This window comes from Vicugna pacos, chromosome 1 (genome assembly GCF_048564905.1).
Source record: "Vicugna pacos chromosome 1, VicPac4, whole genome shotgun sequence".
NCBI classification, from domain to species: domain Eukaryota; kingdom Metazoa; phylum Chordata; class Mammalia; order Artiodactyla; family Camelidae; genus Vicugna; species Vicugna pacos.
In genome coordinates this window covers 21,017,440-21,033,787 of record NC_132987.1, presented here as the reverse complement: position 1 = coordinate 21,033,787, position 16,348 = coordinate 21,017,440, and the positions used below count along the sequence as shown (strand labels likewise).

General features: G+C 35.6%; 1 protein-coding gene across 1 annotated transcript in view; it reads left to right on the top strand.

Annotated features, from left to right (window-relative positions):
• Positions 1 to 1,985: 1,985 nt before the first annotated feature.
• Positions 1,986 to 16,348, top strand: part of ATR (ATR checkpoint kinase) — an 83,398-nt gene continuing 69,035 nt past the window's right edge. Inside the window, exons 1-7 of the mRNA XM_006202771.4 lie at positions 1,986 to 2,145; positions 9,751 to 9,842; positions 10,913 to 11,062; positions 12,539 to 13,416; positions 14,242 to 14,420; positions 14,902 to 15,093; positions 16,106 to 16,296. Coding sequence (XP_006202833.2) covers positions 2,087 to 2,145; positions 9,751 to 9,842; positions 10,913 to 11,062; positions 12,539 to 13,416; positions 14,242 to 14,420; positions 14,902 to 15,093; positions 16,106 to 16,296 — 1,741 coding nt within the window. The 5' untranslated portion in view covers positions 1,986 to 2,086. The remainder of the gene's footprint in view (positions 2,146 to 9,750; positions 9,843 to 10,912; positions 11,063 to 12,538; positions 13,417 to 14,241; positions 14,421 to 14,901; positions 15,094 to 16,105; positions 16,297 to 16,348) is intronic.

Sequence of the window (16,348 nt, the reverse complement as noted above, 5' to 3'; positions counted from 1 at the left end):
TGAAAGGAAGACTGGCCATATGCTAATTGTTGAAGCTGGGTGAGGGGCATAAGGGGGGTTCCTTATTCTAGTCTCTCTATTCTTGTATATATTTGAAAGTTTCCATAATAAAAAGTTAAACCAAAATAAAGTACCTGGGAAAAATTCAAGGAAAAACATTCAGTAGAAAGACAGATATATGAAATATAAAGCTCAGAGAGAGATCCGAGCAGAGCAAAGAATTTGGGAGAGACCAGCATGCTACTCACCCAAGTATAACAGATGTTAAATTCATCATAATTAATTCTGATCCTATTAGAAGAAAACCTTCACAGATATGTTGAAACCTTATCATTTCATTCCCTTCTCTCCCTCTCCAGAGATACAATTCTCCTTGAGTTATGTAAGTCCTTCTCAACCATGTTTTCATACTTTCATTGTATATGTATGTACACATAGCTCACTCACACAAAATCTTATTTTGTGGTTTTAAAATGGCATGTAAGTGATTTAACACTGTTACGTATTCTTCGGCAATTTGCTTTTTTTCCCACTCAACATCGTTTTCAGAATTCATACATCATTTATTTTAACTAAGAAATGGTATTCCACTGCAGGGTACTACCACCTCTTATTTAATCTTTACCATAATTTTATGAGGTATATACTATTAATCTCATTTTATAGATGAAAAACTGAAGTACAGAGAGGTTAACTTTACTGAGGTCATCTAGTTTCTAGCAGATGGCATGTGAACTTAAACAGGGCCTCAACTTGTAATCCCGTGTTCTTCCCACTATAGCATTCCACTATTTAACAAATATTTACCACACACCAACTATGTGCCAAGCACTGTTTTAGGTCCTGAATATCTAAGCAGTGAATAAAATAGACAAATCCTGCTCTCGAGGATCTTATATTCTAATTGGAGGAGACAGTCAACAAAATAACATGTAATATGTAATTTGGTTCTATGTGCTATGAAGAAAAATAAAGCAGGATGGAGGGGAGAAGAGTGTGCTAGTCTATGTGAGGCTCTCTGGTGACGTTTCCACAAACATTTGAAGAGGGGTCATGAAAAAGGAGTGTTTAAGGTCAAGGTTAAGGGCACAGCAAGTGCAAAATCCATGAGGCAGGAGCGATTTGGCTGTCATTCCATCACTGTTTGTTTTTTTTTAAGATACTGTATAACGATTATTTTCATGTACTAAGGAACGGATGTAAGCACTTGCATGGCCTTGCCTAATTAAATACATAATTTTGACATATTAACAGCCTTTTAGGATGACCATTTTTCATATAAACAAACTGGGTTGAGCTAGAAAATGTCTACAGCCCAAAATCCACTTATTTACTTTAAAAATTAAATCATAATTAATAGGTGCTCATGACGGTGACATAAATGTACACAATACTGCTGCTGATTTGATAAGACACAAATAAATACAATTCAATCCTCTTTTTAAATATTAAAGGTTGGAAGCATCCTCAAAGGGAGACTTCAAGTTGTTTCAAAAAAAAAAAAATCCCCCCAAACTGCTAAAACAGAAAGGGCAAGGAGGAGCCCACCTTTTGCCCCGTATCTGTCAGAAAGGCTGTCAAGAGAGTGGTAGGAAAATGAGGAACCTGGAGTGACGCCGTGGAGAAACCTGGGATCTAGTCTGGGCTTTTAGTTGATGGATTGTCTCAGTTTTCACATTGGTGAAGCCAGGGATTCTGGGCTGGTGCCCACCATGCCCCTTTCCTCCCCAGATCCAGGGGTCTGGCTTCGCTGAGCCTCCCAAGCTGGGAGTAACCGAGCAGGGCAGATAAAACGCAAAACTCGCGAATCTCGCCCGCCAGGCAGTCCCCGCTCAAACCGAACCCTACGTGGGAACCTCGACAGGAACGCGCCCCGCCCCTTTCCCCGCCCCCTCCGGCCTCCCGGCCTTCCCCGGGTCCTAGGCGGGAAGGAACCAGCGCCTGGAGAGCGGGCCGGCAGCGGCTTCCGGGAGGAGTTTTGGGCCTCGCGAGCCCCCGTCGGGCGCCGCGCCTTCTCACCAGAAGTAGCTGTGGAGACGCCGGGAGCCCGCCTCGGCGCCGTTGGCCAGTGCCGCGCGTCCTCAGCATGGGCGAGCATGGTCTTGAGCTGGCGTCTATGATCCCCGCCCTGCGGGAGCTGGGCAGGTAGGGCCGGGCCCGGCATCTCACGTGCTCTCTCTCCCCGGCTGGCGCGTTCCGGCTGCGACCCCCTCAACCCCGGCCGCGGCCCTTGTGGAGGTGCCCGCCGCTGACTTGAGCGCTCCTTCCTCAGAGAGGCGGGTGAAAGGCGTCGCCGCTGCAGAAAGCCGGTCCGAGGGGAGGGGTCGTCTGCTCACCACCCCCTTTACCTCAGCGGTGCCTGGGAGCTCGCCCCCTGGCCCCGCCTCAGGGAATTGCGTCTGTGGTGGGAGGGAAGGGTCCCTTCTGATCACTTTCTGGTCACTTTCTTTCACTCATTTTCTTCTTGAAAGCCTCTTTCCTCAGATAGAGTACTTAACCCACGGACTTTCCCTTTTCTATTCTTTGTTATCGCTCGTGGAGGAATTGGTTTTTAGCTTTATGTTTCGACTCAAGTATAAGTCAAACATAAGACTCAATCATAACATTCTGCTCTCAGAAGAAAAATCACTGTTTCTGATTTTGTGCAAAGAAGGCCAATTGCTGGAAAAACTTTCTTCGAAGTGAAACCATAGGCCATTCTGGAGAAGGGACCCCTTTCATACTGATCATCCAGTCCCCAATCAGACTTTAGTCACAAGTCTCAAGGATCGGCCACGACATCCACAAAGTATAAATGTGCACAGAATGTTGCCAAAACCTGAAAATAACAATGTTCCATTTGCAAAAGCTTTTTTTTCTTTTTTCTTTAAACCGAAGAGTAGAATCATGTAAACCAGTATCCTGTTAGAAGAAAGGAAAGAGTTGTTAATGGCTGTTCCCCATTCAACATACACACAGCCTTCCCTCAACCAGGCCTAAAGACTAGAAGGCTGGGTTTCTGTTTGTTTGTTTGTTTGTTTGTTTGTTTTTGTAACCCACTGTGAACAGGAAATAAGTGGGCTTGTACTGCTTTTGCAGTTGAACTATTAACTGGAATAGTTGCTTTCCAGTTTCTTAAACTGTTTGGAAACTTAGCACACAACCAAACTGACAGTAAGCCCATGGGAAGTTTAATTCCTTTTCTTTTTGCAGTGCAATTGTGACCGCCACTTGTTAGCCATCAAAGACATTGGCATTAGTCTTCCTCAGTTATAGAAATGAGAGGAATGAAGGGACCATATTTGTCTTAACTGAGTCATTCTGTTTCTGTGTGTATGATGTTTTTTCACTCTGCATAAATGTTGCTTATTCAACATCTACACCCAGAAATGAAAATTAACATATCCAAAACCAAACTCCTGATTTACTGTCCTTAAACCTGTTCCTTCCCTAATTATTGTAAATGTACCAACTAAAAGCCTAAGAGTTATCCTTGATTTTTTCCCCCTTACCCCTTAATAATCCATCAACAAGTTTTGTCAACCCTACCTTTAAAAAACATTTTTCACTTTCTCCAGTGCTAGCACCATAATTTCCTGTCTGGACTCTTAAACAGTAACCTCTCAGCTGATTTCTCTTTCCACTTTTATCCACTTACAGTGGATTTCCCACTCAGCAACCAATGTGATTTTTACAACAATAAATCACGTTGTAGATGGTATAACATTACTTCTCTGCTCAAAGCCTCCTTTCTATTTCCAGCATGCTTAGAATAAAATCCAGGCCTGTGAGGTCCTCCATAATCTGGCCTCTGCCTGCCTCTGACTTTGTGGCCTTATATCCCTCCCTTGCTTACTCTACTCCAATAATAGTACCTAATTTTTTTGTGTACACGAAGGTCATTTCTGCCTTTGTTCCTTTGCACTTGTTGTTTCTTCCATCTGAACACTGGCTAGTCCCTTCAGATGTCATCTCTGAGAACTTTGCTGATCTTCCTGTTTAAGATTACTTTGTAATCACAAGATATTTTCAGTTATTGAATGTTGATATTAAAATATTAAATGGGACAATGGGAGGGAGATGGGGGACTGGGGAGTAGCAGCACTAGCCACTACAGGAGGTTTGGATGGTGAGAAGCAGCCAGTCATGTGAAACTGGGAGCAGTGTCTGAGCTGGGGTAGGAAACACAGAGGTCTCTAGGTGGGAATGAGCCTTCTTTATAAAAGAATAGGAAGAAGCCTGGAACATAGGGAGCAAAGAGGGGAGTGGTATTAATTGAGGATGGAGGGGCAGGCAGGGGCCAGGTCCTTTAGTACTTTATAGGGCAGAATGAGGAGTCAGATTTTATTTTTAAGTGCAATGGGAAGCCATAGTGATGTTTTAAACGGGAAATAACGTAACTAAGTTAGTGTTTTAAAAACATATTTACCCTTCACTCACCCACTTAGAACTCTTCAGTGTCTCATTGCCCTCAGTACAAAATCTGAAGTCTTTAGTTGGTCCTTTTGAGCTATGACCTTATCTTCTTTTTTCAGTTTTGTTTCCAATTACTGCCTCCCTCTTCTTTAGAACCTCTTAGTTTCTAGAGCAGTTTCTGTTCTTGTTCCTGAGCTTTTGCACGTATTGTTTCCTCCTTTTGGGATACCCTCCTTCCTTCCCTTATTTGCCTATCCCCTTTGGGACTCAGCTTTGTATCACCTCCTCCAGGAAGCCTTGACTGATAGGTCCTGCTCATGGCTGAGTATCCCTCTTGTGTTCTGTCTTAACTCTATTAATACTTAGCTCTATCTTGGCTCTACATTAATCCTTTGTTAAAATTGCCTGCTTACCTTTTTGTCCTTTAATCTACAAATTCTTTAAGGGCAGATGCATGGTTTCTTGTTTATCCTGGCATTTGATGCTTGCCCTAGAGGAGGTGCGAAGTGTTTGTTAGACATATCCAGACTTCATGTGATGCTTGAATTTCCACTCAAATATTACTGTATACTTTTGAAAAAGTATACCCTCTTAGCTCAGTTCCAAGGTAGAGGTTGCAAAATAAGAAATACTTAACTCTCAAGTGAATTTCCTTATTCTGATAGTAAATCTAATGAATGATAATCAATTCACCTTTTTTAAAAGCTGATTTTTTAAAATTATACAAATAACTCTGGAATGAATAATCTTTTTACAAAGTTAAACTTTATAGGAAACTCTGACCACCTCCCACAATCCCGATTCCTCTCCCCCACATACCTCCTCATTCACATTTTTAAATGACACTTTCCAAATTATCCATGGTTTATGACAAAATCTCCTGATTTTGTCTAAAACAATTCATGTTACCTTGCAATTCCAGACTTAAAATTTTTTTGTTACATCTAAATCTGTGATATCCTGTAATGTAATATGGATACTGAGCACTTCACATGTGACTAGTCTCAGTTGAGATATTGAGATGTGCTCTTAATGTAAGATACTGGGTTTCAAAGACTTAGTACTGACCCCCCCCCCAAAAAGAAATGCAAATAATATTGATTACATGTTCAAATAATATTTTGGATATATTGTTGCTATGAACACTTACTGTTTCTTTTTACATTCTTAATGTGGCTACTAGAAAAATTAAAATTTAAAATGTTGTTTGCATTATATTTCTGTTGGCCAGTACTGTTTTACATAAGATAAATGGTGCCAAATTTTTTTCTAGGTGAAGTATAGGGGATACAAAGAGAAATAAAACACATTTTCCCTCTTGGAGGAGCTTATGGTATAGTGGTGCTACAGAGAATTCACCTTTATAAGCCTATGGTCTAGTGTGGAGAATAAGTAGATACTCCACAGGTCCAGAAAGGTTATAATTAAGGAATAAAGAACCACAAGATCTAAGAAGATTCTTAAGAACCCAGCCATTTATTCAACAAAAATTTTTGGACTGTTTACTATGTACCAGGACCATTTCCATCATGACAGTTATTAGCTGTAAATGTCATAGATCCTGTACATAATCAGTTAGGATTGGACTTTGTGATTGAATAATCAAGAAGATAATTAATCTTCTCATTTTTTCTTTCAGCATTGTTTAAGATAAGTGGGAAAAATATATGTACATTTTACAGTGCATACAGATGTATTAAGTTGTCATTATATGAAATACATAATTTTATTCTTTATAAATAACCAGCTTACTTACCTACTACATCCTCAGCTGTTTTGTCAGTAGAAATGATAGACTGATCTAATCATTTATACACAGCTTTTCATGAATCCTCTAGACAGAGTTAGTTATTTCCTGCTTTGGGTGTATATGACACTTCCTTAAAATTATTTGTGTGCATTCTTCCCCTGTCCCCAGCAACTTCCTTGAAGCAGGGGATCTTTTCTTCTTTTATTTGCCTTTCGAGTTCATTATATTATTAGTATCTCTACCCATTTTTTCCTCTTGTATTAATGAATATGTATTAATGATTATCATTAGGATTAATAATAATCCTCCTGTCTGCAGATTATCTCTTTACTTGTACATGGTGCCAGGAAGGAAAGCCAAGTTTCAGGAATCAGTTGTTGGAAGTCTCTCTATCTTACAGGAAACAAAACAAACTAAACCCTCTTGACTTCATATATTCCTTTAGTTACCACTAACCCCAATTCTGCATTTCATGGTCAAATTTTAGAAAGAGAATGCTCTTCTCAATATTCACATTTCATTTGCTTTTCAACTCCTTGCAATCTGGTTTCTGCCTTCACCTCTACATTAAAACTTTAAAATCCAAAGGACATTAAAAAATTACCTCCAAGTGGTTCAAAGACCTAAACATAAAAGCTAAAACTATAAAACTTTTAGAAGAGAACTCTTACGGAAAAAGCTACTTGTGATTTCCTGGATATGACACCAAAAGCATGACAGCATATGAAAAAATAGATCAAATTAAAATTCATTAAAATTAAAACATTTTGTGCATCAAAGGACAGTATCAACAGAGTGTAAAGGCAACCTATGGAAAGAAAGAAAATGTTTGTAAATCACATCCGATAAGGAGTTAATATCCAGAATATAGTAAGAACTGCAGGTCAGTAACAGCAACAAAAAACAAGCTGATATAAAAATGGGGAGTAGGCTTTCTCCAAAGAAGAAAGACAGATGGGCAAAACTCATATGAAAAGATGTTCACCATCTCTAATTACTATGAAATTGCGAATTGAAAGATAACACTGCAGACCCATGAGGACAGCTGCTATTAAAAAAATAATAGTAATAACAAGTTTTAGTGAGGATAAGGAAGTATTGGAGCCTTTGTATATTGTTGGTAGAGATGTAAAATGGTACAGGTGTTGTGGAAGCAGTATGGCAGTTTTTCAAAAAATTAAACAGAATTACCATATGATCCAGTATTTCCACTTCTAGGTATATACCCAACATAACTGAATCCATTCCATAGGGGTATTATTCGCAGTAGCCAAAAAGTGGAAGCAATGTGAGTGCCTATGGAGGGATGGATGAATAAATAAAATGTAGTATATACACACTGTGGAATATTATTTAGCCTTAGGAAGGAAATTCCAGCACATGCTACAACATGCATGAACTGTGAAGACACTATGCTAAGTGAAGTAAGTTGGTCACAAAAGGACAAATGTAAGATTCAACTTATATGACATAAGTAGCCAAATTCATTGAGATACAATTATGGTTACCGAAGATTGGGAGGAGGGGGAAATGGAGAGATATTGTTTAATGAGTGCAGTTTCAATTTGGAAAAATGAAGTAGTTCTGGAGAGGAATGATGGTGACGGTATAGGATAATGTGAATGTACTTAATGCTACAGAACTATACACTTAAAAATGGTTAAAATAGTAAATTTTATGTTATGTGTATTTCACCATGATAAAAAAATATCCAAAGGAGTTTTTAAGAAACTAATTTTATTTGATCCTGTTGATAGCTCCCTCCTGAAAATTCTAACCTCCTTGGATTCTAGAACACATCTCTCATGGTTTTTCTTTCTGTTTCTTTGGCCCTCTTTCCTTTTCTCCTTCATGACTCCTCTAACCTTGACTTAGGGCTCTCTCTTTGGCTTTCTTGTTACTTAATACATTTGCATTCATATCCAAGGCTTCCACTACTACTAGCACTAATAGTGATAGTATGTAATTTCTATGAGCATCAGTCTCCTCATATGCAAATAGGATTTAATATCCCTATCTTATTTCTTATGAAATATGAAATAATGCATGTGTAGCCTTGTTTGATATGTATTCTTTTCTAATGATAACTTAATCAATATCTCTAGGCTACATGTTTCTTGAGGTCTGGAACTGTAACAACCATCTCTTGGACATCCCACTTAGTTGTTCCCTTGAGACTTCAAACTCAGTATTTCTAAAACTGTTCTTTTTTCTCCCCAGACCTGTGCTTCCACCTCTGTTAACTGTTTTTGGTGAATGGCTTCATAATCCAGGCTCAGTAGAGGGCTAGGTTGACTTATCAGTCTCCTCCACTTAACTGTCTTTCTTCTTCCCAGCAGTAGCTTCTCATGTGTTGTGTGGCACATTGTAGGTACTCGATGAATTCTGATGACATGAGTGACTGTGTGATTCTTCATTATGTAATGGAACACAAACTGTCTATTATATTCTTATATTTATTATTTGGTGGTTTACACCAAATCATGGAACTCAAGTTGAATTCATTCAGGATTTTAGGATATTCTTCCTCTGCTTAATTATTGTATCTCCTTTTACTATTATTTTTTCTTGATTGAAACTGAGACTCAATATGTGTATTTTTTCCTAACATTTTATTCAATTTTTATTGTGGAAAATATCAAACATGAAATAAAAGATAAAATGATATGTTGATTTCCCATTTCATCTAATAATTATTAGTTTATGGCTCTCTTCCTCTTATCAGATTACTTTGCAGCAAATTCCAGACATCTTTTTATCTGTAAACATTAGTATTTATCGCTAAAGGATAAAGACCTTTTAAACATACCACAATACCATTATCACACCTAAAGAGATAATCCTTAACAACATCAAATATCTAGTCTGTGTTTGAATTTTCCTCATTGTCATATGTAGTTTGCTATTAGTTTTTTATTTTTTAATCAGAATCTAGTGTAGGATCATGTAATTGGTTTATATGGTTCTATGTCTTCATTATAGGTTTCTCCTCCTCTTTTTTCACTTGGAATTTTCTTGTTGGAAAAGTATTTTCTATAGATTTTCTTAAAGTCTTAATCAGCACTGTTCAATAGAACTATAATGGAAGCCACATTATATATTTGAAATTTTTCTAGTAGCTACATTGCAAAAAGGAGAAAGGAAATAGATGAAGTTAATTTTTAATTATATGTATTATTTAACTCAGTATATCCAGATATTATCGTTTCAACATGTAATTAATATAAAATTATTACAGCAATATTATATATTTCTGGTATGAATATTCAGAATCCAATGTGTATTTTTATATTTGTAGCACATTTCATTTTGGACTTACTACATACCAAGTTCTCAAAAACTGCGTGTAATAAGGGCTACCATACTGGACAGTGCAAGTCTAGACTTTGCAGACTGGATGCCTGTGGTGTCATTTAGCATGTTCTTTTTTTCCTTGTAAATCAGTAGCATGTATTTAGATTTTCCTTTCATTTTTAAATAGAAGGATACTATGAATGTCAACATTAAGACTAAAACATACTTAGTAAGTTCAACTTTAGATAATTTTTTACAAATGAAATTGTTAGTCCCTTTTAAGGGTTAAAAATGTTTTATTTGTATTTTAGTGCCAGTCCAGAGGAATATAACACCATTGTACAGAAGCCAAGACAAATTCTATGTCAATTCATTGACAGAATACTTACAGATGTAAATGTTGGTGAGAAACAGTTATTTCTTATATAAGTTTTATAAATTAAATTGTTTTCTTTTCCATGTATATAACATTATACTAGATATTTTTCTCTCCATGTAGTTTTAGATATATAGTTAGAATTCACGATGTTACTATTTTCAAGCAAGTTATTTACAGTGTTACTTGTTATATAATATAATTTAAGGTTTTAAAGTTATTCTGGTTTCCTCTTTGTTTTCTAGATTTTCTGCTGCTTGCTATGAGTTCTTATTTGATATGTAGTACTATAGATTAAAAAATGTTTGGCAAGTTCTAATGATACATTCCCTATTTTAGCTAGGCCTAGTGCCAGTGGTTGAGAAACAGCAAATGCCATCAAAAAAAATTCTAAATAAGAGTTGGTGACTTTGTCTATGGGATGTAATGAGATTTTGTGAGTGGTTGATCAACCATTTCCTGTTTGTGGTGGTCTGAAAGACAGATATTACCAGCTTGTCAAGATGGTGTCGTATGTGTCCTGTCTGTTAAAATTACATGGAAGGAGTAATATAGAGTGGCATTAAATTTATAAATTTAATTCCAAATTTGGCACAGATTTTATGACTTATAATAGTCATTTAGCTTTTCTTTTTCAATCAGTAAAATTATGAGTTGTCTAAAAATTACAACAGACTACTGAATACTTGGAAGACGTGCTTTCATATGCTATTGCATCTGTTTAGACCGCTTGCCCTTACCCTCTCTGCTTGACCAACTTCTCATCTAGGAATCAACTCCTTCACAGCATGTTCCCAGACACTTGTTTCCACTATTCTGGATTACTGTAGTTAACATATTGTATTATAATTACTAGTTTATTTGTCTGACTACCATACCTGATTGTGAGGGGGTTTTTTTGTCCTCAGATTTAATACAGTACCAGGCATATTGTAGGCCTACAGCATATGTTTGGTGAATGAATGAATGCTAGATGAATATACATGATTACTAAACATTTAAAATTAGAAAGATAGGATTATAGTGCTAGTTTCTTAACAAAAGGACTGCCATTTAATTTGTCATGACTTTTTTAAATGAATTTTCTCTTGTTTTAGTTGCTCTAGAACTTGTGAAGAAAACTGACTCTCAGCCGACCTCTGTGATGTTGCTTGATTTCATTCAGCATATCATGAAGTCCTCCCCACTTATGTTTGTAAATGTGAATGGAAGCCATAGGCAAAATGAGGCTAAAGGCAGTTGTATTGGTACGTCCTGCTATTTGTGCATTCCTTTGCTATCTCTTTTATGAAATCTATCTTCTTCTGCTCTTCTGAAATGTAACACACTTTGTTACACATATTTTAGTCAAATTTGCTATAAATTGAGAGAGCAAAATGGTAATGGTTAGTTTTATTTCATGCATCCTTGTTGTTTTACTTTGTTATGAACTAGATACCCAGAAGGGAGCAGAGGTAATTGAATATGTTTATTTGCCATTGAACACTTCAGCAGTTTTCTTTTTTCTGTTTTTGGTAATCTTCCTCTAGATCAGGCATTAGCAGACTATCACCCACAGGCTGGCTGCATGTTTTTGTGAACAAAATTTCGTTCTAACAGTCATTAAGCCACTAAGAACACTTAATTGTCTGCATCTGCTTCACAGGCAACATTGAGTTGTTGACATGAAGACCGGCTGACCCTCAAGCCTAAAATATTTCCTATCTAGCCCTGTAAGAACAAGTTTGCTGACTCCTGTTCTGGATGTTGAAGCATTTTTCTAGGCTTTATTCTTATAGTTCCCACTACTATAGTCCCTTTATTGGCTTCCTCATAGAAGTGTAAAACAAACATCTTTTTTTTCTGTACAGTGTGTAGTAAATTTTTAAAAAATTTTTGCTTGAATTTAAAGACTTAACTTTGATAGCATGTCCTCCAAAAAGTCTTTTCTGACCACCACTGACTGCCTACCCTAGGACTGGCTTAGTTGCTTTTTCTTTATGCTCAGTACAGAGTATTCAACACTGCTTCTGTCATGGTGGTTATTAAACTGTATTATAAATACCTGTTTGTCTATATTCTTTGCTACACTTTTAAACAACAGGTCATAACCTATTTAGTGGGTTATGAAGATGAAATATAATAGACTAGAAAATATGTTATGTTGCGTGTAATAAAAGTACTATTTCATGAAACTTTTGTTTCACGTATATAAATAAAACAAATATGCATATGTATATACTGTGTCATGAAATAAAATATATCTCTTAGTTATAGTTAAAAAGTTTGAGAAACCCCTTATAGTATTCATGAGGACAGGCCTCTGACTGATTTGTTCTTATGCACCTAGGACAGAATCACTACTCAATATTTGTTGAAGGAGTGAAAATAAGTACTATTTATTGAGCATTTGTTTAACTTCAGGTACATGCGGAGAATTTCATGTATATTATCTTAGTCGATCTTTAGGGTAACATGTAAAGTAGGTGTCATTATTTCCCTTTCATAAATGAAGTTACGGAGGTTTAGAGAAATGCAAAGTTCACACAACTGATAAATGGAAAGCTAGGAATTTGACTCCAAAATTGGTATTCTAAATTATTATGATATGTTTCCATTGTGTAGGGAATGTTTTAGACTATTTTGTTAGTGAAGTTTATACTTTAAAAATAAATCATCAAGCATTTAGCAAATTAATTAGCACCTCTGATGTACTTATTTAATATCTTTTGTTTATTTCAAAGAATTCAGTAATTGGATTGTAACAAGACTTCTGCGGATTGCAGCAACTCCATCGTGTCATATGTTACATGAGAAAATCTGTGAAGTCATCTGCTCATTATTATTTCTTTTTAAAAGCAAGAGTCCTGCTATTTTTGGTGTACTGACAAAGGAATTATTACATCTTTTTGAAGATTTGATTTACCTCCACGAAAGAGATGCAGTGGGACACTCTGTGGAATGGCCAGTGGTAGTTAGCCGATTTTTAAGTCAATTAGATGAACATGTTGGATATTTACAACCAGCTCCTTTGCAGTTCATGAACATGCAAAATTTAGAGTTTATTGAAGTCACTTTATTAACGGTTCTTATTCGTATTATTGCAGTTGTCTTTTTTAGAAGGCAAGAACTTGTACTTTGGCGGATAGGTTGTGGTCTGCTAGAGTATGGTAGTCCAAAAGTTAAATCTTTAGCAATTAGCCTTTTAACTGAACTCTTTGAGCTTGGAGGACTACCAGCACAACCAGCCAGCACTTTTTTCAGCTCATTTTTGGGATTATTAAAACACCTTGGAGAAATGGATGCTGACCAGTTGAAACTCTATGAAGAGCCACTGTCAAAGCTGATAAAGACACTGTTCCCTTCTGAAGCAGAAGCTTATAGAAATATTGAGCCTGTCTATTTAAGTATGCTGCTAGAAAAACTCTGTGTCATGTTTGAAGATGGTGTGCTTATGCAGCTTAAGTCTGATTTGCTAAAAGCAGCTTTGTGCCACTTACTGCAGTATTTCCTTAAATATGTGCCAGCTGGATATGAATCTGCTTTACAAGTCAGGAAGGTTTATGTGAGAAATATTTGTAGAGCTCTTGTGGATGTGCTTGGAGTTCAGATCAATGCGGAGGTAAGTCATTTTTAAGGTTACTTGTTAAGCATGTATTTTGTTCTTAATTTAAGTGTATCCATATATTACAAGAGTAATAATGAGAAAATAGAATATCTTTAATAATAATGTACATTCAGAATAGGATGATTTTCATGATCTACTTTGGCTTTCTATTATGAGTTTTTAATTTTATTTCAGAAAAATTTATTCACTACATTGGTAATGAACTGCCATTGGAGTAGAATGTTTTAAAGTAGAGTTTGTACAGTGTAAGCATGTTTGTTGCATTATTAATTAAGGGGAAGTTATCAACTGAACTGCAAAAACTTTGAGCACTCACATAGATTTTTCTTTGACAGGTTATAATCAATCCATTTTAGAAAACCTATGAGTATACAGTACTAGTCATGCCAAATTATACCTTTTTTTCTATTTGGACTGTGGGACACAGGCAGTAGAATGAAATAAATAATGCAATAAATCGATTAAATATTTTAGTTTATTTTATCTGTTAAGTCTTGCTAGATTTGTAGTATAAAAGAAGTTAGAAATTCTCTTGTAGAATTTTTCATTGTGGCATTTTGGTCAAGGGAAAAACAAGTTATAGAGAGAAAGATTTGTCTTCGACCTCATGGTTCTAGATAGAGAACTCTATATATGTTTATATATAGACCATGAAATAATATAGATTAACTTAGGTCTTTGTTTTGCTTGATGAGACTCTGAAAATAGTTGCCCTTACTAGAAATTTTATAACTAATACTTAATGCATTTTTGCTATCTATGAATAATATATACTTATTTTCTAAGAAATAGTTTTTGAAATTATTTTTGCTTTCTCAGTATTTGTTGGGCCCACTTTATGCAGCCTTAAAGATGGAAAGTATGGAAATCATTGAGGAGGCTCAGTGCCAAATTCAACAGGAAGATCTCAGCAGTAATAGTGATGGACTATCACCCAAAAGGCGTCGACTCAGCTCGTCTCTAAAGTCTTCCAAAAGGGCTCCAAAACAGACTGAGGAGTATGACCATTCAGTTTGTATTTAGCCATTTAATAAAACTTTATTCACTTAAGCATCATCTTTAGTTAAGTGCTTTGACTTAAATACACAAAGAACATTTGTTCTTTCTAAAGGTAGTCAAAGGGATGCTTAGAATACTTTAATAGTTCTTGTAGTTTATTCTATTATACAAGATTTCATGGCTATGTATGGTTACTTAAAAGGCTTTTTAAGTCTTTGCTTGCCTGGCTAATTTAACTTTTTAATACATGAAAAATCTCCAAGACTGTACATCAATTAGCAATTTAAGAAACGTTAACAAATAAACTATTTTTTTTGTAGTGTAGCCAGAGAATTCCTATATTTCAGCCAACTGTGAAAGTTGTTTTAAATTTCAGTAGTTGACATCACATGCTGTCTTTTGTTTTAAAGATTTTTCGTATTTTAATCAAATTTATATTGAATATGAACATCTTTGTGCTGTGGCTATAATTAATTTCAGAACTAAACATGTGGATATGAACAACAAGAGCATGCTATGGAGTGCACTGAAACAGAAAGTTGAGTCCCTTCAGATTTTCCTTGAACTGAATAATCTGAAGAATCCTGTTATTGAGACTTTAGAAGGAATCGCTGTCATCCTACAGCTGGCTGCTCTGTGTACTGTTCATTGCTCTCATCAAAACGTGGACTGGTAAAATAACTTACATTTTCTGGATGTGGTCTGAGTAATAAATTTGAGTTTTCTGTTTTAGGAGACTTCTTTATTCACTTTATTTTTGTGACCTTAGAACACACTTTTCAGTGAAATTGAAATTTTTTATTGAGCACCTGCTAAATGCTAAATACTGTGTTAAGTACTATACATATCTTGTTTAATCTTTACAACAGTTCTTTGAAGTAAATGCTGGTATGTCCACCTTACGAATTAGAAATTGAAGCTCTTTTTTTGTCTGAAGCCTAAACTAACTTTCCCGGGCATACATGAATAGAAAGCAGCAGAACACATTTTTATACAACTCAACAGCAAGTGCTTTTCTAGCCAAACATTTAGTCAAAAGAACTTTGCCCTTCAATAATAAGAGTAGGAATTTAGGACTAGTTAGAAGTATATTTTCGGTTTAGTATTCTTTTTTTTTTTAGTTTAGTATTCTTAATATAAGTTAATTACTCTATCAAAAGAAACAAGTAAAATATGAACCCTCTCTTAAGATTTAGTCTTATTTTTATTGTCACGTTATAGCCCAACACTGTTACTTTTTTACATGATCATTTATTCTATATTTCCTGACTCACTCTTAATTAGCTAATATAAAGAAACTGTATTCGTTCATACTGCATTAAACTTGGAATTTGAGATAACTTGAAGGAATAGCTAATTAGGCTGAAGTCTGCCTTTGTCCTATTACTGAGAAAGGGTTTACGGGGGCATATCTTCTATTATTTTAAAGCCTGATGTTGTCGTATTTAAATATCCTAGATTAATTTTAATTACCAAATCCTAAGAGTAATTTAGACTAACAAAGAGATTAAACCTAAAGTAGTAATGATGTATTAATTGATATGCATGTACATTTACTTTGAATTGATTTTAAATTATAGGTTAGTTTTATACTCACAATTTCTTTAGGCTTACTATAATACTGGTTTTGAGTATAACAAAATTCATTTTTAATTCTGTGTCTTAAAAAATGTATTAACTGCAGCCATAATTTCAAGGACTGTCAACAGAAATGTAAGAAGAAACCTTCAGTAGTGATAACTTGGATGTCTTTGGATTTTTACACAAAAGTGATTAAGAGCTGTAGAACTTTGTTAGAATCTATTCAAAAACTTGACCTGGAGGCAGTTATTGACAAAGTGGTGAAAATATATGATGCTTTGATTTATATTCAAGGTGAGTACAAATAAGCAATAGATCAAAATAACCTTTAAAGGTAATCAGTATA